This window comes from Cryptotermes secundus, unplaced genomic scaffold (assembly GCF_002891405.2).
Source record: "Cryptotermes secundus unplaced genomic scaffold, Csec_1.0 scaffold19, whole genome shotgun sequence".
Taxonomy (NCBI): Eukaryota; Metazoa; Arthropoda; class Insecta; order Blattodea; family Kalotermitidae; genus Cryptotermes; species Cryptotermes secundus.
Window position 1 is genome coordinate 546273 of NW_019729897.1, and position 18481 is coordinate 564753.

The 18481-nt window shown below is 42.6% G+C and overlaps 1 protein-coding gene across 2 annotated transcripts in view; it reads right to left on the bottom strand.

Moving 5' to 3' along the window:
* The window catches only part of LOC111865712 (leucine zipper putative tumor suppressor 2 homolog), an 84394-nt gene that overhangs the window by 5037 nt on the left and 60876 nt on the right, over positions 1 to 18481 (bottom strand). For both annotated transcript variants that reach the window (XM_023853945.2, XM_023853944.2), the window contains 3 exons: positions 2630 to 2765; positions 1504 to 1726; positions 274 to 583 (listed from right to left, as the gene is read on the bottom strand). In XM_023853945.2, coding sequence (XP_023709713.1) covers positions 274 to 583; positions 1504 to 1726; positions 2630 to 2765 — 669 coding nt within the window. The remainder of the gene's footprint in view (positions 1 to 273; positions 584 to 1503; positions 1727 to 2629; positions 2766 to 18481) is intronic.

Here is an 18481-nt window from a genome sequence, read left to right on the forward strand (position 1 = left end):
AAATGCAACATTTTAACTCGGTTTTTGGTAGATTTTTACGTGACTAACATAAGGCTACTGTGGAAGTGCCCATTTCGGTTACAACGACATTCGTTTATAACGACACTATTTTTAGGTCCCTTTGATGACGTTATAACCAAGTTCTACTGTACTTTCAATGTTTAACTTTGCGTCCGCCATTAATAAACCTCACGGAGGTTAAAGTAATGGTCTCTTCCACTTACCTATCCCATAGTGCAAGTCTAAGACCGGGAGCATATAACGGAGTCATACCTGGTATGTCTGCATCATGAGCATCTGCTCCAGTTTCAGAGCTTTCTGCGCACCGGCTCGCAACCTGTTCTCATGCACGGTCTTCATGCGTCGCAGTTCCCGCTCCCACAGACGCTCCTTCTCCTGATGCACTCTGAAGATAACCTGCTCGTTGTGCTCCATAGTCTGACGCAGGTAGGCCAGCTCGGAGTCGCGGTCTCTGAGGGCAGCTTCCAGTTCCGCAACCCCAGAGTCGGATGGAGAGGGTGCCAGATGGAGCAGACTACCGCCATCGCTTCCGGGCAGCAGCCGGAAAGGCAAAGACTTGGAGCTGGGGGTGATTTTAAAGTAAAATACAAAGGTCAGTTGTCCCCTTGATTAAGTCCCAAGGTCTGAGGGCGTAATGGCATTGCGGGTAATCACCACGCATTCTTAACCTCGATACTAAGTGAAGGTCGGTAATCGGCTTACGCCACGGCCGTTTCACCTCAAGGGAATGTGTTCTCGGTACACAACTTGGGGGAGCTGTGTGGGCCTCGGAGCCGGTTTGGGCGTGGCGCAGAAGAAAGAATTGCTTCCTCTACCAGGAATCAAACTCAGATCTTCTAGCCCGCAGTCAGTCGCTATACTGGCTAAAGTACTTAAGAACACTGCGAGGAAATCAGAAGCACTGTCAAATTACAGCTTTCTACATATATATAGAATGTAAAAAGTAAAGTTTTTCCTGTGCTTAATTAATTAAGCACTACGCCATGAAGGAGAATGGGGAAGTGGATGTATAGATCCACATTTTCTTGACCTCAGTACTAGATGGAGGTGAGTGGTCAGCTTCACCACCCGGCCACTTTATCCCCGGGGAAAAGTCCCCGGTACCCATTGGACAGAGGGCTGGGTGTGCCCCAGAGCCCATCTGAACGACGTGGAGGTGAGAAAATTCTTCAACCTACCAGGAACTCCAACTCCGAACCCTAAGTCGTCCAGCCCGTAGGCAGTATCTATACCGACTCCGTTATAATAAAATATGAAATAATGAAGTTTATAACGATGCAGCCTATTAACTCTAGGCTTACTGCTGATTTTTATATGCCTACAACAGATTGCTTCTGCAGTAAATTAACATCAAATTAAACACGAATGAAAAATCGTAAAAAAAACTGGGCTTGAGAATATTCCCTACAACATGTCCACAGCTAATTGTTAAGGATATACAAATTATGCAATTAAATATTGCGATTTAATGGATCTGCTCACCTGTTTCCATGGCTGTTGTGCGAGCTGCCGGACGTAAGGGGCTTGCGAACATTCTCCAGGCTATCGTAACCGACGAGTTTCCGGCTCGACACTAGCGGAAGGGACGTCAGAGATGTCATCGCTAGAGGCGGCGAGGAAGATGTTGAGGTAGAAGAAGACAGCAGTTTCCTGTCCAGGGAGTAGTTGGAATTACTGCCGCGATGATGCCTGAGGTCACTGCTACCTACGGATATTTAAAAGTGAATTATCTACGTGAGGATTACTGCAGGTTTAAGTTGTGTATCAGAATTAATTTTGCAGTGATGTTGACTGAAGCTTAAAAACTGTAAAATTTTTAAATACGATGTTTAGTGTTCTATGTATGTAGTGGACTGACGTGTTTCAGGTTCCAGAGGAAACTGAAGTCGGTATCGTTGCATTCAGAAAGAAAATTTGCAGAACAGTGTCCAATAGGTTCGCCAGGGCCGTCCGTCTGTCCGTAAGTCTTTCTGCATTTAGCATTTCGAGAACAGCTGATCCCATTGTCATGAAATTATGCACTGGATAATTCAAGTAAAATTGTTCAAATATTTTGATTTTTAGAATCTGAAAATATTAGAGGCACTTCGCATGAACACATATATTGTATAAAGAGAGTAACTCGCTGATTATTTATTGGGGCGAAGATTATTTCGAGTAAACGTTATAGAGAAAACTAAAGCCCGAATTTTAAGTCAATTATAGTATTTCCGCAAGTCGTAGGGTTTTCAAGATAATTAAACAAGATGGCCGAACATCCCAGAACTGTTCTGTTAAGCGTGCGTTCCCAAATGCGTGTATTCAACAGTCCAGCGCGGTCTTCCGACCACATGAGAAGATTATCTAAGTCATTTATTGCCGATGCTTACTGAACGACGTTTCCTTTCACCTGAATACGTAGATCTACGGCTACATATATATATATATATGTATATGTATATATTTAATTGAAATAAATTGTACACGTTCCTGACTAAAAGTTAATGAAAACCCAGGATTGTTCCACACGACTTATACGACTCCGGGAAGTTTTTAAAGTTTGCCACACTTCCTTAAAAAGTCGCTTAAATATTTCATTATCTATTTTTAGCAACTTTAAATGTCTTACTTCCGTAGAGGGTGAGCTGGGAACCTGGTCGAGCCAGAATTGGGGTGGAGCCATAGCGTTCACCGTTATTGGTGAAGCGGGCTGCCGGCGTCATGGCAACTGGCTTGAAGGCGATTGGCCGTATCACAACCTTTCCCTGAAACAGAGTAAATCTGTCAGTTATTCGGAGAAAAAACTGTCACGAGCCTGAATTGAAACTATAGTTGAGCCGACCAAAAATTCTCACGGGCAGTGGGGATAAGAGTTGCTAGGATGGGAATACCTGTTCACCCACTGTACCACCATTGCCTGCCTGCTGGCACCCAGTAAGGCTACTGTAGAAAGAATAAACCAAGCAACAGGAACTTTAAAGTGGCGGTAGTGCAGTGGGGTGAAGGAAGGAAAATAAAAAAAGTGGGGAACTATGTTTGAGATTTCTTTGCACGGCTCCACTATAGCGACATATGAAATTAGTCGATAATTTTTACAACAACCTGCATGAGAACTGCAGCGTTTATTACAAATATCATCATCATCATCAGTAATCTGTCAGACGACAGGTCCACAGTCTCTTCCAAAACAGCTTCTCCACTTAATGCGATCTTCTGTTTTTGGAAAGAGACTATCCAGGAAAAGTGATAATGTGGTAGTTTTTCCATTTGCTTTCCACATCGCAGTACAACAGCCGTTCAAACCACTCTGGTCACGCCTGTTGCTACACGAACTTGAACCATCTCGAGCATCATTTGCTCTGTGCTTCAAGTCGCTACTGATGACGCTGCTTCCGACATCAGTTTTTGGTGTCTCTCTTCGTCTGATGCCTACCCTTTGACCTGTCCAGCAAGGGAGGCCCTGCCAGTAGCTACGCTACCGCTGGTATAGCTCTCAGGGTCCTTGGCATACTCAAACCCCCTCACCACGATAAGGTGGAGACACCAAGGAGGGGGATTACAAATATATCTTATTCATATTGGGTCTTACGCAGCTGTATCCAGTATACTTGTACATAAATATATTTTCTCCAAGGTTCATCTACCATCTCCTTCAAGTTTATTTTTCTTTCATGCTGTTCGGCCAAAACTACGTTCAGATATACAATGAGAGGGCAGAATTCACATATGATAGAATGTCGTAAAAAACAGGCACTAAGAAATGGGATCTACAGTAAGGAGGACATCTCCACATAATGCAACTGACGCTTTATCTGTTTAGCAAATATGTAAGAGGCCATAAAGGCACTGCAACCAGAGAACCAGGCAGGCCAAATGACTTCTTGAAACACAGACGTGAATAACAGTGACGTGTAGAAAGAACTGGAAGAAACAATTGAACAGCTGCGGTCCTATGGAGCACAACACTGACAGAAAAACACTCGCAGGCCAAAAAATGTTGCACACTCAACATTTCATAGTAAGCAAAGTACAGAAGGCCGGTCACGGTAGCCAAGCGGTCTAAGGCATGTACTGCCTTCGCTAGCTTCGAAACCGGGATCGTGGGTTCGAATCCCACTCAGGGCATGGATGTTTAGTTTGTGTGTGTGCGTTTTTCTGTGTTTGTATACAGGTAGAGGCCTTGCGACGAGCTGATCACCCGCCCAAGGAGTCCTACCGAATGTGTAAGATATAGAAAAACCGAAGTGAACGGAGAAGTTCATGGAGGTAGGCCTAGGCCCACTGGGGCTGTAGTGCCAAGGAGAAAAAAAAAAGTACAGAAGAAGTGTTAATTTTCTTGATATTTTGATGAGACAATTCTATTGTGATAAGTGGATATGTGATGTGTGGATGAGACAGATCTATAATTAAATTTCTTTTTGTTGCTTATTTAACGTTGTTGTCGGTATCTCAGATTCTACAGTTACACATTTTAAGTGATTCGTAAATGAAGTATTGCAAAGGATGTGAAACGAAGCATAGGCTATCACGCACAATATGGTCAGTCCTCAATGCAAATATTTTCACCTTTATTTCTTCACTTACGACACGCTTCGGCCTCAAACGGCCATCATCAGGTGTTTTGTCTCTGCCAAAACTGTCGCACTGTATAAAATGTATAAAATGTTCACTTATTTAGACATTTGCAAATTTTATGTTTCTTTTTAATGTACTAATTTAATACCCAGAATTACTGCGTTTTTTACTTTTTCCATCGTTCGGAATTCTAGGTAATAGAGGACACGACGTTTCGGAAACTGGATCTGTTTCCGTCTTCAGGTGAGAAAGGAAGATACCTTCTCAGTTGAGCCCCTTAATCCAATGACTGAGATTAGCTCTTTCTAAGGGGCCCAAATGAGAAGTTGTCTTCCTTTCTCACCTGAAGACGGAAACAGACCCAGTTCCCGAAACGTCGTGTCGTCTATTACTTAGAATTCCGGATGCTGGAAAAAGTCCAAAAGCCCAGTAATTCTATGTAACATCCACCATCGTCAGAATCCTTTAGAATCTACTAATTTAATATTGCAAATTTGTAGCCTAATTTAAAGACCTGGAAGTTCTGAGGAAAAAACAAGAAGCCTCTATCAAGGTAGTCGGTGTGTCGGCAAAGATTTGAACGAGGCAACTTCTGATTACAAGTCGGAAGTTACCCTTGGAGTCAGAAAATTTCATATGATACAATTCGCGTCGGGGACACACGGTAGTGTAGTTGGTTGAGGGACTATGCTACAAGCCGGAAGGTCGCGGGTTCAAGTCCCGATGAGGTCATTGGATTTCTTTCAATTTACCTAATCCTTCCAGCCGCACTATGGCCCTGGGATTCACTCAGCCTCTAACAGAAATGAGTACGAGGAATTAATTTAAAAATGTTCCTGGGGAGTATAGCGCCATCTTTGAGCCAACTGTCTAGATAATATGGGACCCTCAACGTCTCACAACCCTATGGGACTTCACGGCCTGGTACAGGGATAGCTTTACTTTTTTCTTTACTTTTACAATTCGCGTCGAAATATACAGCCTACCGGTCCTGAATGAAAATAAAATATCGTTGTATTGACCTATGATTTGAGCGTAGCACACAACAGGTATGTCTAAATACAGGTTATAAGCAGTTCTTGGTACCGCTGGGACCACACCTCTTGCGCAGGTGCAGCTGGAGATGAAGGAAATGAGGTGAGGAGGCTACAGTAGGTCAGGCCGGTTTACACTTGCTTCATACGCGAGGTACAACTGTTCGTCCTCCATTCAGGTGCGATGCCTGTACCAATGTATGCTGCTTGTGAGGGGAAACTGGCCTCTGTGGAGCGACTGCAGAACGACTCAGCCATCCAACTCCCACACTTCCTGGTTCCTATATATTCCAGGAAATTTAATAAAGTGAACATACCAAGAGGATATCATATTCATATTTAAGAAATTTTGATCCCTTATATCTCTCAAAAGATATCAATAAAGATGTTATGAGTGATTTACACTAGAAGTTTTAGAGTAATTTTATTTCGAGATGAGTTCTCCCGGCTGCTGGGATTCATAATGTGATTTTCTGGGTTATGACACCGTGTAGTCTGGCAGATGACTACCACCGTTCCGAAAGGAACTTACTTCCGCAGTCCTTAAGGAAGAAGTGCTGAAGTCGGAGGCAAAACATTCCTCAGAAATGCTGGTGACCATCTACCAGAATGCACGGTGTCATAACCCAGTGGACCACAACATAAACTCCGCTTTTTTTATTGCTAGTGGTGTGGGACTAAGTCCCTTGTACTGCGGCCACTTGTAACCTATTGTACCAGCCCCAGATGATAGGTGAGGGTGATTGTGGAGTATTTGGTGGAATGAAGATTGGCAGGGGAAATCGAAGTACTCGGAGAAAACCTGCTCCGGCGCCACGTTGTCCACTACAAATCCCACTTGACCAGACCCAGGATCGAACCCGGGCCGCCGCGGTGGGAAGCCAGCGACTAACCGCTTGAGCTATGGCGCGGCCATAGTATATATTAATATTTACATTATTAAAAATCATTTCGAATACAAAGAAATCAAAACGCTCGTGGTGGGTACTGGATCTGTCAACAATACAGTCTCTTCTACAAAAAAAATATTTTTAAATAAGGAGAATTACAAACTCATAAAGGAACGCATACTGAAACTCGGGTGTTCAATAAAATTAGCACACGCTTTAGCCTTCTTGCAAGAGGTTTATTAGCTAATTAGATACTGAACTATATGAAGTCAGAGATAACATGTTGGTACGTAGATGACTTACTTAGATATGGAGCTGTGCCCTTCTTGAGGAGAAGCCAAATCTACAGCTACTCAAGAATTTCCCAGCATTTTATGGAACCCGAAGGTTATTGCCGTTTTCACAACAGCTCTCCACTGGTCCCTATCCTGAGCCAGAGCAATCCAATCCATACCACCCCATCCTATCTCTCTAATATCCATTTTACTATTGTCCACTCACCTACCTCTTGCCTTCCCAGTGGTCTCTTTCCTTCTGGCTTTCCCACCAATATCCTATATACATTCCTCTTCTCCCCATTCGTGCTACATGCCATCCCCACCTCATACTCCTTGGCTTGATCATTCTAATTATACTTGGAGAAGAGTACAAGTCACGAAGCTCCTCATTATGCAGTTTTCTCCAACCTCCTGTCACTTCAGCCCTCTTCGGTCAAAATATTCTCCTTAACACCCTGTTGGTAGTTGGTAGATCACAATAAAATTAAATCGTGTTCATTAACTTCTTCAACTTATATTCGTAAAAAAATCATTTTCTAACCTCTCAGCTTAAAAGATTCATTTCTTTGTACCGAGCTATGTCACTGTTCCCGAATAACTGTTGGCCTACTCACGCTCAGATATCGTTGCGGTTTGACATTGAAGATGCAAGAAGTTGCACGTTTCTTCTAATATCTCTTCACACTCCACGAGAACCATCACAGCACAAGGCTTTCAGCAGCAAAATCCTCATTGTATATTACTGAAACAGCGGCTGAAGACAGTGTGCTGCTGCTACTGCCGGCTACGCCCTGCGGTGGTAACCAGAAGAGCTTGAAAAAGGTCTAGTGATCTATACGAGAGGATTCGTTAAAACTGTTACAAGAACTGTTACAGGGAAAACTGTTATGCAACCAGTACATTTATTATAACACATGACGTGTGTATTCAAAAGCGTACATGGTAAAGAAGATTTAAAACGGCAGGTCAAAACTTAGGCTCTCGGCTATGCGAAAGCTGAGTCGAGACGATGTTTAGTACCGTTAAGTTAACACTTAACTCTAAGTCACCAGCAGGGAAACTTAGCTTATTGCGGCGATCTTAAGAATGAACGTATTTCGCTGAATAGGATTACTTGTTAGATATCAATGCTGCTTCAACTCCTGCAGTTCCTCACGGGTTCGTGAAAGATGCTTTCTGTATCCACCATTCTTTCATAATAGTTTGTATTTTCAGTCTTATACCCGGGTTTCTATTTAAGCTTGCTCTCATTACGGGCACGTAGCACGTATGGTAAAAGATTCGCTTAGTGGGGGGTGGAGTCCAACTGGGTCCACACGGCGCGGCTGCTACTGATTGGCCTATTTTAGCCTGCCATGGGCGATTATGATGATGGAGAATTTGGTGGAATGAAGATTGGCAGGGGAAACTGAGGTACTCGGAGAAAACCTGCCCCAGCGCCACTTTGTCCACCACAAATCCCACTTGACCAGACCCGGGATCGAACCCGGGCCGTCGTCATGGGAAGCCAGCGACTAACCGCTTGAGCTATGGCGAGGCCCCTTAGCACGTATGGTAAATATAAAAAATTCACACAAAAATTTATTGATAGCCTTAAGAAGGAGACATCAACATTAATATGGATTTTTAAGAAACAATGTAAGAGGCTGTGGACAGTATTGATCTGGTTGAGTGACTGATTCCTGTGGAACGCGGTATGAATTTTCGAGTTAGACAAAATGTAAGACTGAGCTACTGCGGGATTTTCGAAAACTCGGAACCGTGAAGATAGTAATAAGGAGCTTTATGATATAAATACTTCCTTGTGCCCGTCCATAAGCTTGTCCCACCTTCGAATTTTCAACCAATTTTACGCAAGAAGGGCATGCTTTTAGAAGCTCCCCAGTTTTATATTTCATACAGCCCTGCAAAGCACATCTCGGTATTTAAGTCGGGATTTAATCTCTAGCGCTGAACATGGCTGAGTACAAAGTAAGGAAGTTAGTATTTTTATTATATTATTTAGTATTAATCCCTATTCTATAATATAAACAAGTCGATCATGAAATGTTTGCCTCCATATCAGTGTTCAACCCTTTAGAAAAAGGATATACAATCCTCCGGAACACAAAACGAATCGAGGTCAGATCCCAGAAGACCACAATCTTAATGCCGTCATTTTATGAAACTCGAAATACGGCCCCCTAACAGCAGCTCGGCACAGGCTCCTACCTGGATCCAGGTGAATCTACCCCACACCCTCACAGGTCTATATTATATGGGCCATTAAGAAGTTTGGGGGAGTTGAGGTATTCAGTGATTCAGTATTGAGGTGGTGGGTTTCCCCATGCACCGCGACTGATAGTCTATTGTACATCCCCCTTTTAATTTCTACCGTCTCCATCCCCTACCGATACTGGTGCTCGCTACCAGCCCCTTTCTGCCAGCGAGGTTTCTACCCTCTACTTGGCAGTGGTATCTAATAATTAGTCCCTTTCTGTCAGCGAGTTAGTCCCTCCTCTGGCAGTGGTACCTAATACTTCCTCATCTATCGGAGGCATTGGAAACTATTTGGGCGGGAAACTTTTTGGCCTAATTTAGCTCAGAGGCCTCCTAGAGGCATGAGGTTCTTTTACGTGCCGTAAATCTACGACACGGGTCCCACGGCTTAAAGTCCCTCCCTGAGGACTTGTTCCCTGAATTTTTCCGCCCTTAAAAATTCCACGACCTCCGCCGGGTTTTAACCCGCGTACCTTGAGTCATTAGGTTGGAACGTTACCCCTAGACTACGGAGGCCGCTGAGTGGAGGTATGCTCCACACACTAATTTCCGCACTATATAGAGGTGAATGGTCAGCCTCATTCCCCGACTGCTCTAACTAAAAGGAAATAGCCCAGGGTACTCACTGTCCCACTGTATAGGAGGATTGGTGAGCCCAAGAACCGCTTAGGACGCAATGTTGAAGAAAAAAGTCCTCTGCCCCTCTTTACGTCGAACCAGAATTCTCTGATCGTCCCACTTACGCCTGGGCTTCTAAAATCAGCATTTGCCTTGAGGCTTCAAACAAAAATCTCGCATGTATTTCTTACTTCCTCGTGCATACTAGAAGCACCGCCCATCGCGTTTTCATTGATATTGTCAGTAAATACACACAAGAGCATTTGTGAGATCTGAGAATCTTATGCAGCGAGTATGAAGATGCTCTTGTGGGACATGAAACCGTGTAATATGGTACACATTTACCAGCGTTTCGGAGGACTCTGAAGTGTTTTTAACTTGTTACCGAATAATGTGGCGCCACTTTGCAGAAGATCGCCCGTTGATACTCGTACAATGCCAGTCGGTTTTCGTGACTGATTTATTACTGACTGCAGATTAACCAAAACTTGTCAATGTCGGATGATTGTACCTGAAATTGTTACCACGTACTAACAGATCATTGGAGTCGGCTTGACTAATCTTCCTTTAATATTTGCCGTCATCATCACCGCCATCTGCAAGGGTTGAGCTTGTTGGCCAGGTCCGTCCTCAAACACGACGCATCTTGGAGGATTATGAATAACTCCTTTTGTTTGTGCAGGTTACAAGCCTGTTTCAAAACCACCATTTTGGAGGGCCAGTGTTCCTATTCTTAGAAGGGTTGCTACCATGACAAACGAGTCATGTCTACCCATAACGTAACCCTGGGAATGGGCCCTTACCAAGCGCTATCCACCAGGCCAGTGTGAGCTGGAGCTCGCATATAGGAGGGTCACCACTCCCTGTAGTTGTGCAGTCCCTTGATAGGGTTCCAGCCAGCTACTTTTAGCCTACTTTCCCTATTTTGAAAAAAAATAAAAGTGGGCTTGTAAGGTCACCTTCCTGTGTCTCTGTATGTGTGTTCTCCCTATTGTTGCCTTGAAACGACTCGGAAAACACCTTCCCGCGGAAAAGAATATACACGCAGCAACAGAAAACTTGTTGGAGGAGTCTTTTCTACGCGTTCTGTGACTTATAGAAGGGTAGGAGATTAGTTCTTACCATAACTTCTTATTTAAAATTTATATAATCTTATAATAACAATAACAATTATATGTAATAATCAGCACCCCCAAAATTATACGATCTTGGAATTAACAGCAGGAACCACTTTACAGTGTCATTCAATATTCAACGCGCAACAAACAGCGGAGATCAAAGCAATTTTCATGTCGCCCCATACAGTTACATGCCTTGCTTAAAGTGCATTAATCTAATTTCCTGGCTTGAAGAGAGGCTCTTATATTGTCACAAGAATGGGTATGGCGCATTTCTATTAGGACTCAAGCAACTACGATAATTGTTTTGTTTCAGAATTCTTACTGGCAGCTTGATCAGACAACAATATATCGAGGCGGAATAATTACACTTTAACTTCCTATCCAAGGATCACGGCGTTAATATGTCTGCGCGTGGCTCCGGAGTCACGGAAATCAAGCAGTCAACACAGTGAATATTAATTAACGGGCCAGTCAAGAGCAATGCGACAAGGTACATAAAGAAACCGCACCGCGCGCCAGTGTGACGAGTCTGTTGAATGAAACTGCAGGTACAGACTCCTAATATGGTGGAGACTTGCTTCCGGGACATACATCTGCAGCCATTTTAGGTGTGCGGCACAGGTAGAGGTGAAGTTCAATCAGATCTCCGAGTGGTGTATGTCTCGCGGGTTCATATCCCGCTATGCAGCAGTTCAGTGGCGGACCACACTGACTTGCAAAAAATGCGAATTTATTTGCTTCGCCTACTCACAATCCAATTACAAAATCAAGAAGTACAGGCTTCAAGCTGCTCTAACGAAATCCTACTTCACACCACACCGGAGAGAGCACACTCACAGAGATAGAAAATTGGGAAGAGACTCAGAATTGTCGCCGTGCACGATGTATTTGATGTACCCACAGAAGAAGAAGTCCATGGGAAATAAGTCAGCACTCCGTGTGGGCCAGTTAATCGGACATCCTCTGCTGATTCATCGACCAGAAAACCGTCCGAAGCATTGGGTAAAATTGTACAAAAATGAGCTGATGCACCATCTTACTGGCAAGCTTACTAGTAGGCGAATTTGACGGCCTCATTTTCCAACAATATATCAGCTCATTTTTATGCCAATGTACGAACTGCTCTGGATGAACGATTTCCTGGCTGATGGATCGGGAGAGAGCCGATTAAATGGCCCCCATGGAGTCCCGACTTATCTCCCATGGACTTCTTCTTCTCTGGGTACATCAAATACATCGTGCACAGCGAATGAGTAAGGTTAGGATCTCTTCCAGATTTGTGTTGAAGGATTACGGAGTCTGTTGCTGCAGTATCTGTGGGTGCTCTCTCTCTCGGGTCTGCGGTGAAGTGGAATTCCGTTTCGACGTCTGTGGGGCTGTGCTCACATTGGACTGTATTAAATAAGAGTAAATCTTTGAGAGACTGTCTAATAGTTGTAGACACTTTTACGTAAAAGCAGTGAATAGATATTTATAGCCCGATCTCGGGAGCCTTTTCTCTGGAACTCTGTATAAGTCCAGGGCTCAACCAAATTCCAACACATGGATTCAATTATCTCTGACTTCAGTTCCGTCCTAAAGATTTTCCGCAGTGAGGTAAAGAAAGGACCACTGAGGTAAATGCATAGCCAGGTGGAAACCAGAGTGCTTCGAAAAATTAAAAAAAACTCTGCTTACAGAGAATGATATGTAATATTTTTCATAAATTCGAATCACTCTAATAGTCCGAAAGACGCAGATCATAATAAAAATTGAGCTTAATTACTCTAATTAAAAACGTATATCCAAACCAATAAAAAGCAACGGAAATAGGGGAACACAAATTTGGCTTATAATTCTGGGCACTTAGAAGTGGCTTCCTCAGTCCCTCAAATTCCGTGAGTTTATCTCAATTGGACCATGGCCCCCGCTTCTTTTCAAATCCTTTCAAATTTATCTTCCATTTTTCATTCCATCATTCCAAGTCATAGCCGCCAGCACTGAAAGCGTCGAGAAATAAAAAAAAAAAACAAATGAAATACGAGAGACGTACAGCAAAACAAAGGTGAAGAAAGTTATAACATGATGAACCCCTCAAATGACAATTTATATATTATATTGTAACGTGTTGGGTTACTGAAGACGCCGTTCGGATTGTTAGTTGGTTTATTTAACAACCTACCAGTCTCGGCTACAATTAATTACAACACTGTTGCTGGGTTTCACACTTTATAACCCTATTCGCAATAATCTCTTCACATTGTCCTCAGTAGTCTACACGTATTCACAGTACGGGAGCTATGTAAGTGTCCCTCTATCACACACTCCCAATTACATAATTACACACACGTCCGGTTCTTCTTTCCGCGACGGCTGCTATATTCCAACTCAACTCGTAGGCTGCTGCCTTGAGAACTCACTTCGGCGGCTGATACATTTTAGCTGACTACAACAACTGAACTCGGCGACGGCCACATTTCAACTCACTACGGGGCTGTGTAGTTCCCTTATAGTCGCAGCGCTTGACTGTTACGTAATCGGTACCGCTGTTGCCTGACGCCGTGTCGACAGCGGCGTTGCGTGCCGTGTCACAGCGCGGAGGGGGGGGAGGACGGAGCGCTGACTCATTCGCCACGTCACTGCTGGGTAGGAAGGGGTTGTCCTCCATTGCGCAACATGTCACAATATAAACAGAATATGTTTTGTTCTCCATAGGTCCACTATAATTGCTTCTCTCTACTCCGAGCAAGGCGTGTAACAAGGACTAGGGAACGCAGGATGCATACAAAATTTGGGTGCGGATATTTCTTTCAGAATTATCAGCTGGACTACCGAGAGGAGAGGGGATTATAGCATTACGATGGATCTTAGGGAAACAAATTATGATAGACTGGGTGGAACTAGCTCACCAAGAAAGTTGAGCCAACCGAATTCAGGTAACATCCTTTCCGTCAAAGCCGCCCCACGTGACCTGTTGCCTACAGATTTTTAAACTAAAATTCTGCGTGCATTTCTCACAACTCCAACACTTGCTCCATATTCCGTTTATCTCACAGTCTTTCATGTTCTTTCATTTTATCAACACGAGAATTTTTCGTAATGATGGAATATTAAGACGCTCCTCATTATACTAGTATAATGTTCTCCAGCCTCGTGCCACTGCCTCCTCTTGGGTTCAAATGTTATCCCTATACATTTGTTCTCAGGCACTCCCATTCGATGTTCTTTCTTCAGACTCAGGAACCAAGTTTCATACACTTCACTTAACTGTCCTTACAACTGACACTGATTAAGATCCTTGATTTGTTCTCAGGCACTCCCATTCGATGTTCTTTCTTCAGACTCAGGAACCAAGTTTCTTACACTTCACTTAACTGTCCTTACAACTGATACTGGTTAAGATCCTTGATTATCGTCAACGAATTAACTTGAAAGGAAAATTTTAATCGAGTGGAGAACCAGTAGTTCCCTGAAAAAGCACCTCACGATATTTTGAGACTACAGTGTGTTTCCTCCTCCACTGAAAATAAAGGTAAACTGTCCCTGCAACGAGCCGTGAAGGACCATATGGGTGTGAGAGATCGAGGCTGCCACATTTTCTCTAGACAGTCGGCACACAGATGGCAGTAAGGTTGTCAGCCTTACTCGCCGGCCGCCGTTTACCCCCCAGGAAAACTCCCGGTACTCATTTCGGTTAGAGGCTGAGTCGAACCTAGGTCCATAGTGCAGATGGAAGAATTATTAGGCCAATTTAAAAATCCAATTACCTCATCGGTATTCTATCCCTCGACCTTCAAGTTTGTAGCATAGTGCCTCAACCAACTACGCTACCGCTTGCCCCTGTTTCCTCCCCCACTGCATGTCGATATGGATATCGAGAAGATAGTCTTTCTTATACAGTCAATAATCAGAATACATGTCCTATGATTTTGGGCGACTCGTTCCTCACATAGACCATAATTTAATGGTCGTCCAACATCCGTTACGTTCCTGTGTACTCCTTTGCTTTACGGTCCTCTAAGCTACGTGTCCTTCTTATGACACATCCCCATTCTAAATTTTCCATCCGGCATCCATAATTTATTATCTTAACATACATTGTCTTCCAGGGAGAAGTTGCTAGCCTCACGCCCTATCTCCGCCCTGGAGGAACAGGGGCTGTCTTTAGTCTGGCCTCTGCCCTCCAACCGTTCTAGCAAGGGTAACCTTACCAAACTAGCATAGATTTGGAGAGCATTCGACCACGCACGTCTCCAACCATGATAAGGTAACAGCCGAGAAGAAAACGCCCCAGAAACACGTAGCGTGCATATAGTAAGAGACACAATAATGCATCTTTCCCAACAATTGTCATCCTCCAAGCTATAAAATGGAAGAAACTGAAAAGCAGCCAATTTCATGCGGTTTAATCAGAGCACAATGCATACAGATTTATAAACTATTTAGGGAACATATATCTGGAGTTTTTTATCATCGGCATAATTCATTTAATTTGAGGTTCTTCCACTGAGCTGGCATCCTCGTTGAAGACAATCGCGGCTTTCGGATACTGCAAAATGATTGAAAGGATTAAGAAACTGCTGAAAACCCAGGAAAATTCTTTGATATTGAGAGAGAGACGGTACTGACCAAAAAATTTCTGCCATTCAGTTCAATATCATGTAAATTACGACCTGTTATCTAGAATCCCTCCTTCTGAAGATATAATTTTATCTGGATATGAAACTCAGTCTTTAGACCTAAGACAGAACACATATTGAAGGTGGTTTATGTCAGCCTGCTCGACACGTAACCTAAACACTTGTTCCTTGTGCATCAGTACTGCATACTCACATAAGTGCTCAGTTCTGCGATTAGGCAGTATAGTCGCATTCCACCGATAAAGCGGAGAGCGAGGAATGCTGTATGCCCTGAAGCCATCAAGGGTTATGACGCCGCCGGTTCGTGAAAGAACTAGAGATCACTTTCTCACGCTCAATGTGTAGGTAGTATAGAGTGGCCCAAAATAAATATGGTTTCTTAAAAAGAAACATTTTTAGACAGTTGTCCTAAACTTTATGTATTAGAACTTCGACTTCGTGGGCTAATTGGTTTCTTGGTTTACTAAATGACCCTTTGCCAACTGCAGAATGTGGCTGAATACTAAGACAGATATGAATAGCGAATTTGGAAGACCGTGTGGATGGAAGTGGTTGTGGCGTATACTAACAATGATATGCGAATTTCATATTGGACATTGTCAACAGTCTGGGATGTATCTGATACAACTTTTCTTAAATCGAATCTGTTTGTTACACGCGCTGGGGGAAGGACCTTACTCCTTTAGTCCATTATGAAGACATTAGAACTTCCAAAATGTTGTGTATTTGTAATACTATTCCTCAGAAAACGGACATGTCCAATATAACGTCGGCATATTATAGATATTATAGATCTATTATAGATCCATCTCAATGCAGTTTCCTAGCAGTTCTTAGAGAAAATGCAAATTTTTAATAAAAATAGTTATATTGTGACGCATATGACCATTGATAGGCAACGGCTCGCTATACACATTCCTTGAGTTACGCTCTCAACAACAGGACATCCGTTTCAGAGTAGCGGGTCGCTAAACGCTTTTCCGCAGCAACGAAGAAGAACAAAATAATAGAGGAACTGTTGGAGGTGGTGATTTCTATTCGGTTCTTCCCGAAGGCAGGACACGTGAGAAATCTCAGTGAGTTCAGAAGTTGTAAGAGAACTGAAACAGGAGAACGAGAATGGAACGAGGCCTCGGCAGTAGGTTGATTGCGAGTTATTAAAATTAATTGTGATTAAGAGAGATTTTGAAAGAAAGCGTCAATAAATCCAGTCATCCAATCCGGAACCCATTATTATTAGTCACGGAACCCCAGACACGTGACAGTATTATGGCTCCGAAACCATAATCAAAATCGCAATGTCCCAGACACGAAGAAGAACTGCAAATCACAACACCATATGCAATTTTGCCTTCCAGGCGTAAACAGTGACAAAATTGTGCAGGATGATATTTAGTTTTAATTACAACAACATATATCACTAACGAATTCTACCTTCAGTAGTTAAGAGGGTAAAATTCGTTAGTGATAGGATATCATATATAATACTAAAAGGTCACTGATGTGATATCATTGTTATGAATGTTCACGCCCCAACAGAATATAAAATTGATAACATAAATAGATAGATTCTATGAAGAACTAGAACAGGTATTTGATAAATTTCCGAAGTACCCTATGAAAATTTTGTTAGGAGATTTCAATGCCAAACCAACAACTGGGAATGAGAGTTTCCATGAAATTAGTAATGATAATGGAGTTAGAGTAGTAAACTTTGCCACATCAAAAAATCTTACGGTCAAAAGTACAATGTTCCCACATCGTAACATCCATAAATTTACTTGGACATTTCCTGATGGGAAGATACGCAATCAAATAGACCATATTTTGATAGACAGGAGACGGCTCTCAAGAACATTTGGATTTCCGATCATTCAGGGCAGCAGATTGTGATACTGACCAGTACCTGGTGGTGGCAAAGTTTAGGGAAAGACTGGCAGTGAGCAAACAAACAATGCATAGAGTTCATTTGGAGACGTTCAATCTCAAGAAATTAAATGAGGTAGAGGGTAAAGAGCAGTATTGTGTTGAAATCTCAAATAGGTTTGCGGCTTTGGAAAACTTGGACACTGAGGTGGATGTTAATAAAAATTGGGAACCTATTAGAGATAATATGAATAATGTCTGCCTCATTTGGAGAGGTTCAATATCAAGACATTAAATGAGGTAGAGGGTAAAGAGCAGTATTGTGTTGAAATCTCTAATAGGTTTGCGGCTTTGGAAAACTTGGACACTGAGGTGGATGTTAATAAAAATTGGGAACCTATTAGAGATAATATGAACAATGTCTGCCTCATTTGGAGAGGTTCAATCTCAAGAAATTAAATGAGGTAGAGGGTAAAGAGCAGTATTGTGTTGAAATCTCAAATAGGTTTGCGGCTTTGGAAAACTTGGACACTGAGGTGGATGTTAATAAAACTAGGGAACCTATTAGAGATAATATGAATAATGTCTGCCAAAGAGAGTCTAGGTTATTATGAACCGAAGAAGCATAAGACATGGTTCGATGAAGGATTCTAAAAATTATTAGATCAAAGAAAGCAGGTCAAACTGCAATGGTTACAGGATCCAAGCGAATTAAATGGGGATAATCTGAACAATATAAGAGGTGAAACCAGCAGGCATTTCAGGAACAAAAAGAGGAAATATCTGAAGGACAAAATAGATGAGCTTGCAATGAACAGTAAGAACAAGAATATTAGAGACCTGTATAGAGGAATAAATGACTTTAAGAGGGGTTACCAGCCTAGCAGTAACTTAGTGAAGGATGAGAATGGTGATCTGCTTGCAGANCCGCCAGAACTTATTCAACCAGGAGGCGAAATATTACGTTCTAAGATCCACAATCTAATTACTTCTATTTGGCATAAGGAAAAATTGCCTGATCATTGGAAGGAGTCTATTATTGTACCAGTTCACAAGAAGGGTGATAAAACTGACTGTAGTAATTATCGGGGGATATCACTGCTATCAACCTCTTATAAAATTCTGTTCATTATTCTTCTTTCAAGGTTAAGTCCATACAGATGAAATTATTGGGGATCATCAGTGTAGGTTTCGACGTAACAGATCAACTACAGATCAGAT